Raw genomic sequence first — 21,081 nt, 5'->3', positions numbered from 1 at the left:
GCTGCATCTGTCAAACGGAGCTCAGCTGGCCCTTCTCTGACAGGCGCTTGCCGGCTTCTTTTTTCCCCCTATGCTGTGTGATGCTAATATTACATTTATTTGTTTCTGAAGCCATAAATTTCCGCTGTGCTACCTAGTAATAGTAACCATCAATCATGATACTTTTTTTGGATGATGTTTTATTTCAGTGTTACTGAGGATGGTAGAGGGTGGAAAGTTAAGCTGTAGGTGGAGGGTTTTCATATTATTTGCTTGGGCAGTTCAATTCTATTTATAACTGAGGCCTGAAGAAGGTTTGGTTTGGGGGTAAAGAAATTTTATTTTGCTGGTATTTCAAGACAAGCCTTTAGGGGGAGTAGCAAGCAGTAGCGGTGGGCAGCGGGGGATGGGTATCTGTTTCCAGCATCCTTGGTCCATGCCTGGCTGGCATAACAAATGACGGGAAAGGGCTACTTCTCGTTGCCATGGGGACACATTGCTGCAGTGCTTCAAAGGTGAGAAATTAGCACCTTTGCTGCCTTGCACCCTCCCCCATTTCCGCCTACAACTTCCAGAGCCATTTTTGAAATCACTTTTGAGGTGAAGACAACTTGTGCTTGTTCCAGCCTCATTTTGGCTACCCTGAAACTAATTTAGCTATGGAAGAAAGAACACAAGTTGGAGGAAGGGGCGCTAGCTGGAAAGTAGATGAGACTAGATGTTTGATTGCTATTTGGGGAGAAGAGACAGTGCAGATGCAACTTAGCAAAAACCACAGGAACATCTGTGTGTATGACAAAATTGCGTCTCAACTACGTAAACATGGATTTAATCGTTCTGCTTCGGAATGCAGAACGAAGGCGAAGGCGTTGAAACGTGGTTTTAAGAAATCTCTTCAGATGTCAAAAACCAGTGGGATGGGAGCTATTGATTTTCCATTTTTCCGTGAACTCCAGGACGTCTTTGCTGGAGACGCTAGTATTGAAGCGAAAAGAGCAGCAGGGGGAAATGCTTTAAGGTTTGAGAAAAAAACCAACCCTACGGAAATGCCACCCAACACGCAAGTTCTTAGCTCAACACCTGATGTGTCATCTGAGGATCTATTCACTCAAGGTAAGATTATTGCAAAATATGTAAACATCCTCTTTATTGGCGAGTACAAATTTCCAGATGTTTACAATAATCTATGTTGCAAAGCCATTTCAGAAATTACTGTACCACCAACCCTTTTTAATTCTGCAGATGCTGTTCAAGAACACTTTGTTTTGAACTTGACTTCAGTACAGGAAGAAAGAGATGAAGACATGACTGTAATTGACTCTGAGCAAGATGATACTGTGCCAATGGGAGAGTGCGTCCCTGAACAGCCAATTTCTGGTGATGTGGAGCCAGATGAACCAGAATTTCCGAATCTACAGCCTGTTCAACCAAGCGGTTAGTCCATTTCATATCCTTCCTAACCCCTTACATTCCACATTTAATTTTGTCTCATTAGCCCAGCAGCATTGTATGGCCACATTCTTTCCCCCCCCCCCCCCAACAACGCTTGATTACATTCTGCAGAAAGGTCATTACAATGGTCTTTCTTTTTATTTCTGTCCTTCCTCTCCAGCATGGGGGGGGGGGGGGAAGATATGTGGTCAGAGAGGAACATGGCTTTGTATCTACACAGCACAGTGCATTTTCCTTGGTTAATAGCCAGCCAGGCAGGGATTGAAAATAGAGGAACATGTTCCCTTACAGAGGGAGAGGTGGGCTGGCATTTCAAATGCTAATGTACCTCTACCTCCTATCCAAAGGACATTGATATGCACACACCCCCACCACTTCCAAGGCCTGAACTACATTGCTGAATTCTGCAGGCAGCAGAGGCTGAGGCTGAGAGTATGAGACTTGACAGAGGTGTTTCTGGTGATGGCCTTTCTTTTTATTTCTGCCCTTCCTCTCCAGCATGGGGGGGGGGGGGAATCTATGTGGTCAGAGAGGAACGTGGCTTTGTATCTACACAGCACAGTGCATTTTCCTTGCTTAATAGCCAGCCAGGCAGGGATTGAAAATAGAGGAATATGATTCCTTACAGAGGGAGAGGTGGGCTGGCATTTCAAATGCTAATGTACCTCTACCTCCTATCCAAAGGACATTGATATGCACACACACCCACCACTTCCAAGGCCTGAACTACATGGCTGAATTCTGCAGGCAGCAGAGGCTGAGGCTGAGAGTATGAGACTTGACAGAGGTGTTTCTGGTGATGGCCTTTCTTTTTATTTCTGCCCTTCCTCTCCAGCATGGGGGGGGGGGGAATCTATGTGGTCAGAGAGGAACATGGCTTTGTATCTACACAGCACAGTGCATTTTCCTTGGTTAATAGCCAGCCAGGCAGGGATTGAAAATAGAGGAACATGTTCCCTTACAGAGGGAGAGGTGGACTGGCATTTCAAATGCTAATGTACCTCTACCTCCTATCCAAAGGACATTGATATGCACACACCCCCACCACTTCCAAGGCCTGAACTACATGGCTGAATTCTGCAGGCAGCAGAGGCTGAGGCTGAGAGTATGAGACTTGACAGAGGTGTTTCTGGTGATGGCCTTTCTTTTTATTTTTTGTCAATAAGCAATGGGATCAATGAAAACATATACTCAAATTTCTGACGACGATCCATGATTGCTGAGATCCCGAGCAAAGGTAAACCAGGTACCAGTGGGAGGGAAATGTATATAAGGCTAGCAGCGCTTATGACGTTTGATCGATTAAGCGCCCTGATTGGTCCAATTTTTTTAAAAAACCGCCAAAAATAATTCGTTTTACAAACGGTCAACACATGTGGAAACGATGCCAAAAGATAAATCGCTTCCAAATAATCCGGTTTAAGCTTACGTCATTCTGACGTACTATTGATTGACAGCTCCAAATAAGGTATGGAGGAGAAAAACCGCTTTATTTAAGAACCGATTTCATGTCAAGTAGGAACGCTTGCAGGTAAATACATCGATTTAAATTGCCAGATGGGCACGATAAAAAAAGCGGTTCTGAAAGCGGGATAAGAACAGTGTTTTTTTGAATCAATTTTATTGAAACCGTATTATCTTAAACCGTTTCAAATCTTTAGTGAGAACACCCCGTTGGAGTGTAGTGGAGTCTCCCTCCTTTAAGGTGTTTAAGCACAGGCTGGATGGCTATCTGTCAGGGATGCTTTGATTTCCTGCATGGCAGGGGGTTGGACTGGATGGCCCTTGTGGTCTCTTCCAACTCTATGATTCTATGATTCTATAATAATATAATGTGATATAATATAATACAATATAATATAACAGAAGCCATATATAAAAGCTAGTAACACTGCCAGTATCATGAGTATGTGTGTGTGTTCTTGTAAGGTTCCTGGTTCTTGTAATGCCCCAAGACTGATGGCTCTTGGACACTGATCTGCTCTATGACTCTGAGGAAAGGATCCCAGAGTTCTCCTGTCAGCAAGATACTAGTGATACGCATTCCCAAATTTGTTCCTTGCTCTCCCAGCTCTCATATCCTTCCCAGTGATTACAGAAAAATATTTCTATCAAATTTAAAACTTCAGTGGATGGAACAACTCTGCTGGTCTGGCTATAAAATACTGCCAGTTACTCCAGTCAATGCTGAGTATCTGTACTCTAATTCAGAACCATTGGCTACCAGTCCTTGGCAAATTTTCAGGAAAGAGACAGATGTAGCCAATGGGCACAAATCAGATCCCAGTCCAATGACACACTGGGGAAAAGTACCTGTTGGTTCACCACATTGCTTTAGGTGCAGGATTGTGCTCCATAGTTCTGAAATAGATTTGAAAGTCTTTGGCTATACCTGAATTGCCAGCCATGTTTTGGAACCTGTTCTGTTCAGGGCCCAGTGTGATCATACATTTCATATCATGACCTGACAACTGAGGCATTACTTGGAGCAGATGCCAGGATCCTTCAGAGCAGGGCAGTTTATCTGCTCCTCTTTAGTTCTAGTTTTACCAGGATAATTTTAAAAACAAAATCTAGAACGGAAGCATGCACAACCTTTGTATATTCTGCTGTTCATTTTCATATATCTGCTCCCAGAGTTAGTGATATAGATGAATGCATAATGAAATACTGCACAACAACTGCTGCTGCCACTGCCGTAGCAGCAGCAGCAGCAGCAGCAACAACACCATAATATTGATATGACTGTGTTATTATTCCATCAAGAATTTGTTTGTGTCATGTTTTACTCATGGACATATGTGCTCCAGGATTTTTTGAAATAAAAACCTGGAGCACATATTGTTTGTTTTGAATGGATGATCATAATAAGTAGGACAAGAGAAATAAATTGCTCCTAGAAAAGGTGATATGCCAAAATGCATAGGGCAATTGCATTTCCCAATAAACATGTCTATTCCAAGCATCTCTCTGAGGTTTTGATTCTCTTTTTTCCCTCACCCCAACCCAATAATCTGTTTTCCTCCCTCCCTTTTGGTGTCTGGTTTTATTGGTACTACACACTCTTTCTTCAGTTATGTGGAAACATCACACAAAAAGAACTAGCTTGCCACATATGTGTAACTAAATAAAATATATGCTTAAAACATTTTGTGAACATGTTTGTGCAAACATACAAAAATATGTAATACTGAGGGGGCAGAAAATGAATGGAACTAACTGAAAATTGTAGAACTTCATATGTAGAATGTTTTGTATACAACCTGGATCTGGGCGGGGGGGGGGGGGGAACGGCAACAGAGAAGGCCAAATAAATGGTTGGGAAAGTAGAAAAGGTAATTGAAAATTAGGGAGAAATCCAAATGAGAATGTTTTTTTAAGGCATCCTTATTCCAAATATAACACATTCAACACAAATAAAAGGGCTACTCATCGTTGAATGAAATGGATTTAATATAGATATGTAATAAATGTGCACAGTGTGACCCCCCAGACAGTATATTGGAAAGGTAGCAAGGGATTTGTAACCTCAGCTGCAGTGTTCAATGTGATGATGTAGATGAACATCTTACCCAGGTCATGCTGACCATACTAGATACTACACTTACTGCCTCAAAGCCCATTACAGAACCATAGGTTCTATAGGAAAGAAAGAACGACAGAATCAATCTACTCCCCCCATGTTCAAAAACATAATTGGTGGGTGCATGTGTGTGTGTGTGTGTGTGTGTGTGTGTGTGAGAGAGAGAGAGAGAGAGAAAAGTTCAACAAGTACATTAACTCCTCTGTTTTTGAGATTGTTAGAAGGTTACATTTCTAAATAAATGTATTAATTTGGGATCCAATAAAAGTATTAGAATGAAATGTGAAGCAAGTGGTTGCTTCTTTATAAATGATCCTAACTTGTAAGATTCAGTGTTTTCTGTACAAGAAGTTAAACAGAAGGAAAGATCGGTAATTTTCAGAAAGCAGATGATGAGACTGTTGTTTTTATTGTCTTTTTCCACAGTTGCACAGGTAGTGTCAGCAACAACAATCACTCTGTACTAAATTTATATTTGTTTCAAATTAAAGAGGTTGCATTACAGAAGAAGAAGAAAAGCTTTATTTACTAGCTGCTAAAAAAAATGATGCAATTTCATATGATGGTTTAAGCACAAGAGAGCTCCGTAAATTAGTGGGAGTATTGAAGCCAAAAATGTTTTTATTGCTTCTTTTCATAGACAATGTTTAGAGCTTCTGAACTGTCCTCTCCATTTAGAATTTTCCATTTATCACTGTTTACAACTATGGAGCAATGGCTATGGATGCAATAATTTCCTCTGCAATTATTGAAAGTGTATACCATACCATTCATCTCACTGTTCTGGTTCCCCTCCCCTTTTTCAGGCCTCAGCTGTTCTTATTTTTCTCAATGAATGTCCCTAAAAACTATAAAACCAAAACCTAGGAGTGGGAATACCACAGGAAACATTTTGAAGACATACTTGTCAAGCAGTCACTGATCCTGAAACCTAGCCTGAACGAATCTGCATAAACAAATTAAATGACCTGTATCAAGTTGCAGTGCTCACAAATCCTAGCATGAAAGTGACAGGAAACATATTTCTGAGTCTGAATTTTTAATGAATCTACACTGATAAATTAGGTTATGCCACTCCATCTCCATAAATTGCTGATTCAATAAATCACACTTGAGAAATAGCTGAGTAATTACAGAATGATGCTTGAAGCAATTGGAACCTCATCTGCATAATAACAGACATTTGTCCCAAGCATTTTTGGCATGGACTGACAAATGTTAAACATGATTAATACCACCAGCTCTCTAGTATGTATTATTCAATGTTTAAGAAGAACTAGATATTTCAAAAGATTAAAAATAGGGAGGAGGAGTGAGCAGATTTCCCTTGCACTGAACAAATGAAGTAAGCTAGAGCAGAGTGCTTGCATAGAACCCATTCATTTCAATGGAGCTTATTCCAAAGAATGCCCTTAGTTATGTGGAAGAGTAATAGCTATAGGAAATGCATATTTATATGGGTAGAACTGTTGAGGACTCTAGAATTGGATTCAGGGGGGAAGGTGCCTCAGTTAGACCCCACACCACCATATGTAATTCTGCTGGGTGTGAATTTATGGGTGCATTTTGTGCAGAGAATAAGGTTTTCTTTGCTGTATGTTTTGCCACCTTTTAAGAACAAAGATGTTCTCTATATCATCTCTTGCTGGATATAAAGTGGTGTTTTCTACCACCTGCACTCCAGTCATCATCTGTCCCATTTCAGCTCTCTGAGATCTTCTGTATACCAAGGTGCCTGGTTTGTACCAGGTCAAAGAGGATGTCTTGGAGTGATCATGCCAATAGCTTTTGTTGGGATACTTTTTGTAAGTGTCTTTAGCCTCATTTAAAGCCATTTCAAGGACAGGCCAAGCATTCTGAATCTTATCAGCCTACTCCATCAAAGACAAGGGGTCAAACTGGATGATCGCAAGGCTTGACAATGCTCTGAAGTCCTTCCTGTATGACATCACTTACAATGGGGAGTGGGCAGTGTCTTGGTGAGCAGGGTTAGTTTTGCAAAAGCAAGTGTATCTATCCAGTTGTCCTGTTGAAAATTAATATAACATCACAAATATTGATCCAAAGTTGATTTACTCTCTCAATCTGCTCATCCATTTGGGGATGATGAGCAGTGTCCATAGTTTGTTTCATTTCCATTATTCTTTTTTTTTTAAATAAATGCATGAACATGATCAGCTTTTGTGTAACACCCAATGACCCGAGTTTCTTCTTTTAGTTATAAAAAGTCATGTTCACTGCATCTTTCCAGTGGTACATTATTTTTCATCTTGGTGCTAGGCAGAAGCAGCTAATTAGGTCTTTGTTCAGGATAGGTTTATTGGATCCCAAGAACAGTGCTAAGAGATATATTGCTGGACCAACTTCAACCTGTTGTTTAGTAACCGTACATACAGTATCTCTTTCAACATAGCTTGAATCAAAGGGCAAAACCACTGCATTTACATCTCCAGCATTTTTAGTTTAAATCTTTTGAAATCTAGTTTACCTGTATTGGGGTATTGGAATACTGGAAACTGTATTGGGAAAAGAAGTGTCATGGTGGGAATTATATAAACTTAATTATATAATAATAATAATAATAATAATAATAATAACAATAACAATAATAATAATTTATTTTTATCCTGCCCCTGCAGTTAATGCATGCTGAGACAGAATCTATAAGACTTTTATTCCACATGTCTCCATGTCTGTTTGCTTATATTTGTATTTGCTTATATTTGTATTAAATCAGCAAGTCATATATTATTTTAGCTGTTAGACCTTGAACACTATTTTCTAAAGTAATAAGTTTCTCAAAGAGGGTTAGCGATTTTACATCACATTCTCTATCACATGCATTAAAGCTGAATTGGGTTACTGAAAAATGTGAAGCCATTTAACTGATTGACCTTTTAATAGGCTACAAATTTTCAACTCAGATTAAGGTCATGATCCTATATCTAAATCATGTAATGTTTATAATTTGGCTGATCTTCATTCCCTATTTTGCACATGATGAGGTAAACTGGGGAAAACTGAGACACCAGTTTACAACACCAGTATGGACAATTGAAAAGAATTGCCAGCTTGAATAGAAAAGTATCTGTTTGCCCTCCCTCCTACTTTATCCCTAAAAAGAATGTGCCTAATGACCCTGAATAGTGGCAAATGGCTATAATGGAAAGTCAGCAAGACACAACGGAAGGAATATAGATTTGGGGAATCATTAAGTGAAAGATGCTCAACTCCATTTGACAGCTCCTGGAAAGTCATAGAAAGTTTCTGAACTTGTTCTGAACTATTTTGATGTCACAGGACTAAAAACACACCTCTCTGGCTGTAGAGTTAAAATACTAATGCAGCTTAAATAATTAAATAAAAGATTTTTATGGGATAGCAGTATGTGACCTGTCTAGTATGCAATGCTTGAGAAATATGACCTGCTAATTAGTGACATGGTAGCAAATACATATAGGTTGCTTTGTGATTACCATATCAAATATATGCTTGCGTGCTTGTTTCTTTCCCTTTGTGTCAGTTTTGTGGTTTGTGGTTGCTAAGACCCCTGACACCTCTTTACTGAAGTAAATAAAATTGTGGATTTTCCCCTCTCCAGTGTGTTCCCTGGATTAATCACAACCACTTCTCTGGGCTATCAAAAAGTGGATGATTAAATATGGAACAACTGATGTCCATAGACATTTTTTCCAAACTGTTCTTCAAAGAGTATTCCCAACCTGTGTATGCTATTAGTAATTGGGGAAAATGGAATGCTGTCTAATCAATATAGATTAGATTTGTGCATCTCATGAGAAAATCTTTTTGTTGTTGTTGTTGTCAAAGAATCATCCTCAGGTATGCTAATGAACTGGCATTTTTGAAAAGCTGCCAAATATGGGATCCACAAACCAACTGCTTTTTTCTTTATTAAATGTTATACAATTGGATTTGTAGTTCAGTGAAAAAATAGAGTTCTGTCAAAGAGAATTCTAAATACCTCATCAAATAACACTCCCTGGATTCCATTGGATGAAGCCATGGAGTTAAAGTGGTATCAAATTGCTATATTTGTGTAGTGTGAAATTCCTCCCAAATTTGTCTATAGACTGGTTTGTAATGTGTATATATATACAGTTTTCTACATGTGTGTAATAGTAATTCCTTAAACAATTATGTATCAAATCTATCATTTGGATACATTTACTCTAAATTGAAAGGATCCTATCCATTTGTTCAGAATGGACAGAACTTCCACCCAATAAACAAATTTTAAGCCTATGATTATTGTTGTTATTCTATCTCAAGCTCTGTAGGTAGCTTAGGTGAGTATGTTTGGAAACATCAACCCTATCCAGGACTTGGTAAGACAACCACAGAGGTGTACACTAACCATGTTTATAGGATATGCTTCCTACTGAATCAGAGTAGTGATCCTCCACATCCAATACAGTTATCTTTTATTAACAGCACAGTTAAAATACAGTCTTCCTAGATTTTTGACAACCTGCACAACTCCTCTACGTAAACCTCCTTAACCTGAGTCACCTAGACATAACTGTTAGTCCCTGTGGAAGTATAGCATACTTCATGTGGATGACACTCTTTATTGTATACTCTATATAATTCTCATTTTCAATGTTTTTTGCCAACTCCTTCTGATAATATTGTTGTGGAAGTAATGAAAGATTAATGTCTTAGTAGTCTACTGTTTCTACAAGATGTACTGCAGTTATGATGCACTTTTTCTGTAATTTTAAATAGATTCACTGATTCAAAGACTGATGGAATTTTCCAAATCCACATGGGGTCTTCAAAGTGTGAGACATGCCAGTTGGATTTCAAAAACAGATTTACAAAGTCTCAATTAAAAGGAGTTGTCACATAAAACTCTGCCTCACAGTATGCTTTTGAACTGGCTAAGTCAGAGCTAGTTAATGTTTTAACTGACTTGAAACTTCAAATGCAAATCAAGGTGTTACACAGAGATCACATGAATTTTGGGACTCCCTGGACAAGTTGAGTTCATAATAACCCAAAGAAACAGTTGGAATGATTACACTTGAACTATTTTAGTACTTTATTGAACAAATTAGTAAGTGGATACTTCTACTAATATACCCTATATACTCCACCAAATATGTCAGTATCTCTGATTATTACATATGAACTAAATATTGTAGTACTTCTCTGCACAAATTAGTGAGAGGATATTTCTATTAATACATCCTATATACTCTATCAAATATGTCAATATCTCTTATATATATTATCATGGACTCCAACTTCATTAAATGCCAATATCATAAATATAAAAAGCAACACATACATATAATTATGGGTTAGATGGAGCTACAGGCATAAAGATAACATTTTTAGCTGGGATCCTGTATCAGCTACTTAGGGGCTGTGCAGACTGCCCCTGAAGGGGTGGCCTGCAGCCGCCTCCATCTTCACCAGATCAGGGCCACGACAACTGCACACCTCAGCCCCAATCTGGCCTTCCCCTAGCACAAAAAGGAGCCACAAAAAGAGGCTCCTTTTTGCACCCTGGAAAGGGTGCTATAGCTGCTGGTGCAAGTCCATTTGTGCAAGCTGTAGTGCATTTTAGAACCATGTGCAAGGAGGCATCCAATTTTCCTCATGCAAGTGGTTTTATGGTCCACATGAGTGGTGTTAGGCAAAGGAGCAATGGAGAAAAAAACACATGTGAAATAATTGGTGAACAATGCAGCCACAACTTTATTATTTACATCTAACTAGGCATGGTCTGGCATGGGGCAACAGATCCAAGTATTAGACAACATCTGTTGTTGTTGTTGTTGCTGCTGCTGCTGCTGATGATGATGATGATTTATTTATATTCCACTTTTTCACAAGGAATCAAAGCAGATCACAACAGTAAAATGACACAGCATACAATTAAAATTACAATTAAAAAGACAGACGGCACCAGGATTCTCCAGCTAACTTTCTAAAAGGCAACTATGAAGTGAGTCACTATGTGGTTTCCCTGACACCTAGTAGTGCAGTAGGTCCATTAGCCCTTGAGCAGGGCTTGATCCTGACATATTGCGCCCCTAAGGCTCCTTAAGAGAACCTCCCTCCAAAGAGGTGTGGGCATTCAGGTTCTGTCTTTCAAAACTGAATCCATTTCCATGCCACACTGACATAGCTGTGACAAAGGCAAAATAATAGTTAACAAAAGAATAACAAAGGCAGTTATGAAATGGAACAGTTAATAAGCCATGATTACATCAAAACAAGGCAAGCATGAAGTCAAAGGTAGGAAAGCAAACTCAGGTTGAAATGCTGAAGAGAGCACCAAGGGACTGACTTGAGTGAAAGCTTTTAGCTTTGATGTCAACCCAGGAGAAAGTTTGATTCCCCACAGGAGCAAACCTCTTTTTGATTGGATGACTTCCCAGTGCCCACAAAACCAGCATGTGGGACTTTGAGAAGCACACTAGCACACTGTGGGGGTGAAGACAGCAGCTTCCTGATTCTCCGTTTTACTCTGATGCCCACAAATTGTCCTCCATAGTGTGTCTGGGGAACCTTGTTTAAAGTTTTCATGGTGGTTAACAAGCCAGTTGCTATCATTGCTTTGCAAAGATATTAATTGCCCCATTCCAGGTATCTACAATAACCTAAAGAGACAAAATTGTATGTCAGGATGTAGTTCTTGCATATATCTCTGGGAGGAAAACAAGGGGAAGAAGCTATGCAAAGCAATCTCCAAATGACCTGCTGCTTTCAATGTCACCTAGTGCAGAGGGATGAAGTCTTGAACTCAAACCCAGGTAGCACACACTCTCTGGGTGTCTTTGTCTGCCTGTTTCTTCCTGCCTTTCTTGTGTATGTGTTGCCTCCTTTTTCTGCATCATGATGTCTGGTTCTCTGTCACTCTTTCTGTGCTTCTCTCTCCCTCCTGCTGCAAAGCCAAGTAAACATATTTTCCATTTCCCACCCATCATTCTGCAGACATCAACTTCCCTCCCTATCAGGTGCTGCAACTACCTCTTCCTGGTTAAAAACATTTCAGGATTTTATTCAGAAGACAGCAACATTTTGGTGGGGGGGAGCATGGTGGACTGGTGTGTGAGAGCACAGTATGATCATGTGCTTGTGTGATCCAGCACTGCAATTCTGGCAGGGATGTTCACTCTACCAGTATTCATTTGCATTTGAGCCTTTATACCCACCTCTGAACCAGGATTTCTGAAGTAATTTACAAATCAAATGTAAAAACAAGCAATATATCCACAAGAAATAATAAATAAAAACAAAATACAAAGCTGGAAAAGATTAAAATAAATTAAAATTAAAATAAGTCAAAACACTAGCAGAAAATCCAGTTTGAAATGGAAATGCCTCCAGCTTTCCAGAAGGAATTCCTTACAAGGGAAGGCAGCAAATTCAGCTATTCAGAATCATTAATATTCAATGCAATTTTGTCACTTCTGTGTTTTACTTGCCATATTTGTTAATTGCTCCCAAGGTTGAAATATGGCTTTTAAAACATCTGAGTACACAAAACTGGGGATTAACTCTAGCTTGATCAAATATCATAATGAAGTTTATATGCTGATAAATTCATAATGTGAGTACACATGAATAACTTTGGCACTAGTCTTATTAAAATAAAAGTAGAGGAGGAGGAAAATGTTATATTGAAAAGTTTTTATTATTTATAGTCATAGGCAAATGATGTGTGATCCTAGCAGATCTAAGTTATAAAGAACACAATACGAAAGAGAAACAGCAAGTGTCTTCAGAATTCAAAATGTATCATATGCTTTTACATTATTATGAATTGTGTTGAATTGCAGTGCAATGCTTCCATTATTCTTCACATGGTTAATATGTAATAGAAACAAACAGTTCTCTAAAGATAGTGAGTTGATTCCAAATTTACTCAAATTTAGAGAACACCCAATGGGAATAAACTATGTTCCACTGATTTCAGTCAGTATACTCCTACTAAATCTATTATTCTGTGTAGTATAACCAGAATGTTTTTTTGCTCAGTCCCAACAATATTTTTTTTAAAACCTCAAATTTGTGAATTTTAACAGATTTATTCAAAAGAAAATTGAAATGGGTCTCTTCCACTTGCTACATCAAAATGTAATATGTAATTACAATCAGGGTGAGGATCTGCCTGCAATATACATGCCAAAGACAAGGAGTCTCTCAGGGGGAAAAAGGTGACCTAATATAGCATTAATTTAGTTGCATACACAGTGATTTATACTCAGCAGTCTAAAAGGTGAACGGTATAAGCCCTGGGCCCAAACAGATGCCAGTTTAGAATTCTTCCATTTTTTAAAGAATCTCACATTTTTTCTTCCAAAGATATGAAGAAATCTGTGAATTCTGACAAATTCTTATTTTCAAAAAATGAATTAAATCCTCACCTATCTTTAATCTTGGACAACTGCATAAAACAATATAACACAAAAGTATAATAAAGAAAACCAAAACTTTATTTATAGACATTAAACATAACACAACAGATTATCTATATATAACCTTTAAAAACCACTCATTGTCCTCTCCAGCTAAATCAGACCCTTACCAATCACTCAGCTAAGATTCCTTTTTTTTTTCGTTCCAGTGCTAACTCAAACCCTCTCCAGTCTAACTCAAGTCTAACTCCAGTCTAACTCAAACCCCTCTCAAACTCTTTTCGTAGACTGCACTTCTCACATCTCATGTAACTCAACCCCCCCAGCCTCCAACTGTCCAACAGCTACTTTCATGCATGCACCATAAATCATGCAACATTTTTATATACAAAGCAATGACATCAGAGACACTACCATATTTTAATAACTACTGCCATGATAGACACCATGTAGCTGAATTCAAGCATTCCAATAACCCTTATGTAGCATTCTCAAGGGCTGAGTAGATGGGCCAAGATAGCAGGGACTGAGTCCCTGCTATCTTGGTCCCTGTGCTCATCCAGGTTAGTTCTCAGGTCAACATGGGGATGGGCAAATGTTTACACACCTGCCCCTGCCATGACCTGAGACCCACACACTCCTTACCTTGTCATGCCATTGTTGGTTTTGAGAAGCCTCCCCATGGCTGAGTCTGATGCAGAAACAGGGTGCCTCATTGTAGCCATGTGGCCAGGAGCCCTGTTTCCATGTCAGATGCAGTAACAGGAGGCTTTTCAATACCAGCTACTTAGTTCATACTAAGTAAGGAATGGGGGGGGGGGGCATGTAAATAACTGGGGGTTGCTATGGAGTTTTCAGGAAACTCAGTGGCAAACCAGGGGACAAATTGATCTGGGGTAACAGCTGTTTACCCCAGTATTAGGACAGATCTATTGGATCTGTGTCCAGTCTGTCAGGACTGTGCCAGATTGTGCCCCTGGGGTTTTGGCCTGTGTCATCTAAACTGGATGATGCAAGGCTGGGAGGGACATGGGACTTTTGGCCCATGCAGATAACCCCTCAAAAACATAATTGTATAATACAAAAATAGGTTAAACAGAAGGTCAGCATAGAGTTAAACATTATGATTAAAATCCTATTTGGCAGTTACAAATACCCAACTACCATAGTTATGGAGCTACACAGTGAATTCTGCCCCAACCCTTCCCCAGTCTCCACTTATAAGGAAGCAGCTGCTGTGATCAATGGTGGGTCTGTTCTGCTGTTTCTCAGGAAGCAGCTGATTGACATTTTCCCACCCCCTCTTGTGAACTATCTTCTTTGCAACACTCAGAAGCATGGTGCAATGTGTGGTGTAAAAGGCACTGGTTAAGAGTGGAGCTTGGAAAAGTTACCTCCTTAAACTGCAACTCACAGCATTCCCCAGCAGCTTTAATACCATCGGTTTTTGCTAGCTGCAGTCCAAACAGCTGTGCTCTTTCCCTGCTGTGCTAATGAGACAGGAATACAACTAACCTTGAATAGTGAACTGTGGTGACTTGTAGGCTAACCAAGCTTCCCCCCCCCCCCTTAATCTGTCTGGGTTCACTGTGGTCCAAGTATAGCCACTGTTGAACTGCAGATTTATCTCATAATTTCTCTCACTCACATATTGATACTCTTCACTCTTGATTATCTATTTGGCTGTGTATATGGAATAGACAGCAGATACGAAAGCATTTCTTAGACATCTTGGACTTCCAAAGTGAATGTTGCTTCTGGCACTTACAACTCTACTCCCCAATGCCACTTCTGTGCATGAACAGAAAATCTATCTACATGATACATGATGGACCTACAAGTCTTGCTCCAGGCAAGCTACCCATCATGAAGTCAAGTTGCAAGTCAGAAAGCCACTTCCTTGTTCCCAATTTGTCAGATCTTCCACAATCACAAATAAAGTAAGAAACACAACACCTTTGAAAACATGACATAATGGTCCTAGTTGTTAATATATATTTTGAGATGTTCATATATTCTATGTGGATTAAACAAAGAAAGAACTCTTGCCTCTCTGTGTGTATGCACATGTGTACGTGCCATTTATTTTTTAATCATATCTTCTCAAATTTGTCTACCTTCACTGTATTACAAACTGTGCCCTGAATATTGTGCAAGAGTGACCTCTCCAGCTGATTAATGACCAGCACTGATGATGGCAAGCATCGTTCCATCTGGTTGTCATGGTGGCAGAAACTCAAGGTCTGACCCCACTGGTCCTATGATAAAGTATTGTAAAAATTGTGTCTGTCTGAGTATTTTGGAAATAAAATAAAGTATTCTTGAGAGAAAACACAAAAATGTCAAGAACAAATTAGATTCAGTTGTATTACTCTGTGTTATAAATGGGCTCAGCACTCTAGCCCTTAGCACCATACAGTTTTGACTGGTGCATGTGCTCAGTAAGTGCATATTTAGTTTTCACATGTGGAGCTTTATTTAGTTTTGATATGTGGCTTTGCATACAGCACACAAGCCATATGGAGAATATTTTCAGGCTGTTGTTGGCTTATGGGGAACCTCAGTGCCAGCCCTGGGGGGCATTTCCCCCCAGACTCTGCCCCAATACAGGCAGGGCTTGTGCAACACACACTGCCTTGCTCCAAATTGCATGATCAGCTGAAGGGTATGTACCCCCTGTCTTAGTCATCTCCCCTCATTCCTGGCTTTTTGGTGCACTGGTGTTGCATAAGTACAGTTCAATTACAAACACCTTTGCACAGAGCCATAATGCCAGCTAGGAATGGATGGAATTATGTATCCTGGCTTTAAAGCCATCTCACATACAAAAATTAGACTTTCTCCAGCAGTGCTGTTGTCCCTGAAATTTGTCTCCCCTCCTGGATAGCCAAAGAAGCTAAGCAATTCTGAGATGTAATCTGGTGCACTGAGATCTGCAACTCTAGGAACAGTCCAAATACAACAAATAATCAATTGGATAATCTCAATATAATTCATTCATGACAAATTGTATAAAGCCCATGTACTATTTGACTAAATAGATCTTCTGCAGTAGTACGCTAAGTAACAATGCCTAATGACTGTCTCTCCAGCTAATATTCTTGGACAAAAACAAAAAGGGGAAAAATATACTATCTGTGGATCCAACAGTGGAAAGACTGGCAGAACTCAAGCCTCTATGGTTTCATTCATGGAAATTCACTGTATTTCATATGACACAGTGAAAAGGTTCTGAAATTTTGCATTTTAGAGAAGAGTCAAGTCCAAGTGGCACAACTGCATCTAAAACTAAAGAACCAAGTCTTCTGGGTCTACACCACAAGAACCTTATCACCTATGGCTGTTAATGGTATGGCTGTACAATGTTGGAGTGTGACTTGGGAGATTCAGTTTAAAGGTTGAAACCAACTGAATAACATGGGGTCAGTCACTCTCTGTCAGCCCGACCAGTAGAATCACAAGGTTATTGTGAGGGGAAAGGAGAATCATATACTGTGTTTAGTTCATTGGAGGAATAGAAAGATCAACATGTTGGTAACAAAACCAACAGCTTTTTTATTATTAACAATAACCATTGTATTGCTAATCATTCCTAGCTGTTGTTTTATGTTTAGAAACTGTGATTTTAGACTATACATAATTGATTGTATTTTTTGTTTACTTTATCCTGTAAAGTAAACAAAACATAGATATGCTAGGTTTAACCCTGATGTGTTTTCACAAAGCAAAAATATGTTGCATTAAAAACCAGTCCCAGGGCCAAAGGAGACCGGCCGCTTCAGCGGGCTTACATTATACACCACATGCCCCAGAGCCAGTAAAAGCTGGCTCCAGAGGCAAAGGGGTGGCTTTTTCCCCACCCCAAATAGGAGCAGATTTTTCCTCTCCTATTTGGAACAGAGGCTGGCTGGATTGGGGCTGCACATCTGTTTGCAGCCTGAAGTGGGGTGGCTCCAACCTGCCCCATTGAGGCTGTCTGTTTGGTCCCTCAGTCACATTTATTATAGACCCAATGAAATCAATGCGATATAAAATCAGTGAATTGCTTAGTTCCCCTTCATTCCAATCAGTCTGCTATGTCCACCTCAAACCATCTATTCCCAATTTATTTATCAAGAGAGTTACTAAAATAAGCAGGACACCCTTAGAATGTAGAAGTGACAAAGGAATTTGAAGGAAAAAACAACAACAAATGACCAAATAAGCCAGGCTGTTTCATCTCCTTCAGTCATTCCAGAAAGACAGTAAAAACATCTAGGTTGCAACCTGGCAGTACTGTCCTTTAAAAGACATATGCCAATGTATACTTTTTAAAAATGTATAAGTAAACATGATTAAAAATGGGTGGAGCATATACTAGCAGAACATGATACATACATAATACCTCAATTTGTGATATTAATCAATAATAATTATCTTACCAGTCAGTGAAATGGCACAAAGAACTAAGCATTTTACTGTACAGGTAGTAGCTTTCTCCATGCCAATTCCACATGCCCTCGTAGAACTTTCCTTTCAGCAAAAAGGCATGCTTGGACTACTGTCTCCCTTCAGGAAGAGAACATAGTGCTACTAGGGCATGTGGAGTAGCACAGAGAAATCTGCTATTATCCTGATTGGTTTTGCCTGCCCTTTCTCATGCATTAAGGAGCTCTGATGGCACAATGGTTAAATGCCAGTACTTCAGCCACTCACTCACAAACTACAAGGTTGTGAGTTCAGTCTGAGCCAGGGGCTCAGGGTTGACTCAGCCTTGCATCCTTCCGAGGTCACTAAAATGAATACCCAGCTTGTTGGGGGGCACTTAATTTACAGTTGTAAACCACTTAGAGACTGCTTAGTGCAGTATGAAGCGGTATATAAATGAAGCTGCTATTATTATTGCTAAAATCCTAAAGCTGTTATTTGAACTCTTCTCATTTCAATAGAGCAAGGTAAGGCACTTCCCCCTTATAACAGACAATTTTGTGAAGTACAGTCATGCCTCTATTTTCACGGGGGATTCGTTCTGGACCACCACCACCCCGCAAAAATGGAAATTCATCTATATTCAAGCCTCATTGGCTTGAATGGCAGCATGCATCCCATTTTGTCCCCCTCTGTTTGCCACCCTGCGAGGGACGCAGACTTCAAGTCTGCAAAAATGGAGGGGTAACTGTATTGTAAAATAAGGCTCCAGTCTTATACAAATATACTTGGAATCAGTCCTCCTAAACATAATGAGACTTACTTCTCAGAACATATCAGACTGTGCTCAAAATGCCCTTCAAGCATCTCCACCAATACTGTGGGTCAGTACTAAGCAATGGAGTTGACTGACAATATAGTTTGGAAATGTGCATTCAACAAGAAATACATAGAACAAACTCCCAGTTGCTCATTAGCCTCATAGACAGCAGGGTGGCAATATGTGCTAACTTCCTCGAACCCTGAGACCACTGCACACAAAAAGATATTCAACCACTGCAACATATATCAATATATCAAAAATGAATTTCTCCATTCCAGAAAACAAAAATCTTGACTTCTTACAGCAGTGGCAATACAATCCTATTTGTACTAGAAATCTGACTGGCTGCTAAAGAATCCAAAATTAGTGTACAACATACTAAATGTGTAAAGGGTTAAGGAGCTATGACGGGGCAGAAAAGCTATCCAGGGAGCAGGGAGACACAGGGGTGCCAGAGGACCAACAGGAAGAAGAGTGGAGACAGCTGGGGCTGAGGGAGGTGGAGAGGACAGGGCAGGCTACACCCCAGGAAAACACGGAGGAGAGCCGACCCCTTAAAGGGAGAGAGGGAAAGGCGGCTGGGAGGAGAGGCTATCGTGGAAGAGGAGGACATGAAGAAGTGGTTGGAACAGAGTTAGGAAGCGTGAGCCAGAATCCTGGGAGAAGAGGGAGTCCTAGCTCACTCCAAACCAGCCGGAACTCCCCTAGGGTTGGTCCACATGCCACAATTTGTCTTCCAGACCCTCGGCGGGAAGGCAACTTAGGCATGTGGACCCGGAACCCTGCGACCCTGATGCCTTGGAGAGAAGCTGAGAACTTAGAAGGTCAGTGGTGGGACAAGGCTGGGGATAGGTGGGAGTATGAGCCTAAACCAGGTGGACCAGAAAAGGCTGAATTAAAGTTTCCCGAGAAGCAAGGATGTTGAACTCCAACCCCTGAGATGGATTAAAAAAGAACGTTGTCCTTGGAGGAGAGGAGTCTGAAGCAAGAACTCCTTTACCTCGGGACAGAGGGGGAGAATCAACTCAATTTGTTTTTTTGCTAGGCGCACTTGTTTCATTAAAATTTGAGTTGAACACTTGCAAGAGAGAGCCACGTGTGTTTGTTTGCAAGCCCTGCCATGGAAGCCCAGGGACACCTCCCCATGCCTGGATCATTGGCCCTACCCACAACATGTATTAAGATCCAGCTACTGCTAGAATAGATCCATTGATTCAACTGCTAAATCTAATTTAAACTTACATTAAATATCAAATTTAATACATTATTATTAATTTGTTATTATTTAAATTATTACTTTTATCATTTATTTAAATCACATTAAAACATTTTTATCCCATCCATTCTTCTGAAAGTCTTCAAAGGTGCTACAAGATCTCTCTATGTACTGATTCTACAGACTAACACGGCTATATCTTTGAATTCTACTCTATTAATTAATGAGCCATAGCAATTATATTACAACATTTTGATGTCAAGATGGCTTCGGCAGCTGTCATTATATATTTTCAAGTGCACCTTTAATCCATTGAGTGCTAACATGTTCCAGAGAACATTAGTATTGGCCATAATGTTTTATGCATGGTTCTGAGGCATTTAAAATCCAGGCAATTGAAAAAGTAATTGTTTTGCACAACTCTTGAAATTTAAACTGTATAATACACTTTTTTACAGGAGGGGGGGGGGTCCTTCCATCATGAAATCAAGACTTCTTTTTATTATTATTTTTTCAAAGTCATAATCCTACCCGCATTTACATGGGAGTAAGGGTGTATCCACACTGCAGAATTAAAGCAGTTTGGCAACAATTCAACTGGCATGTATCATAGAGAATCCTGTGATTTGTAGTTTGATCAGTTATTCAGCCAGATCTGTCAGAGAGCTCTGGTGCCTAACTACAAATCCCAGTATTCTGTAGAATAGTCATGCCAGTTAAAGAGGTGTTTAAAAAACTGCTTTAATTCCACAGTGTGGCTACACTCTAAGTCATACTGAAGTCAATAGGGCAGGTTCTGAGTACAGATGCATGAAACTGAATAGTAAAATCTGAGTTTGCTTTTTTCCCACACTGCTTTAAAAAAAGACTACATACTTCCCCATTGTAGTCCACCAGAGCATAGGAAACCTTTGGTGATTTTTTTTAAAAAAATGATGGCACTTCCAATTTAATTGATGTTTTAAAAAGGAAATAAACGAATGAAATTGGGTCTTTACCAGTTGTAATGGGACTCAGGAGACAAAATTATTGGGCTGAAATTAGAAGCTCCGCTTTTTCTGTAGGATGAGAATCTTTGTATCCATGCTTTTGTGTGTCATCAGAAGACTTCATCCTGAAACTTTTTGAGTCTCACTAGAAGCACAGTCATGACAGAAATGAGAAACGAGCAAATAAATGGGGGGGGGGGGTAATATATGTAAGAAGGAAGAAGAGTGAACAGAATCAA

General features: G+C 39.7%; 1 protein-coding gene across 1 annotated transcript; it reads left to right on the top strand.

The window, feature by feature from the left end:
• Nucleotides 1-551: 551 nt before the first annotated feature.
• On the top strand, nt 552-19,562 carry LOC149317229 (uncharacterized). The gene is made up of 3 exons (XM_089518359.1): nt 552-1,092; nt 1,222-1,413; nt 19,030-19,562. The coding sequence occupies exons 1-3, from the start codon at nt 639-641 to the stop codon at nt 19,560-19,562; spliced, it is 1,179 nt and encodes a 392-aa protein (XP_089374485.1). The 5' UTR covers nt 552-638.
• Nucleotides 19,563-21,081: the final 1,519 nt, after the last annotated feature.

Source organism: Sceloporus occidentalis, unplaced genomic scaffold, assembly GCF_023333645.1.
Source record: "Sceloporus occidentalis isolate IW3139 unplaced genomic scaffold, rSceOcc1.0.p SCAF_3, whole genome shotgun sequence".
In the NCBI taxonomy this organism is placed as follows: domain Eukaryota; kingdom Metazoa; phylum Chordata; class Lepidosauria; order Squamata; family Phrynosomatidae; genus Sceloporus; species Sceloporus occidentalis.
Note: the sequence above shows the minus strand (reverse complement) of the source record. Positions and strands in the feature narration are given on the sequence as shown.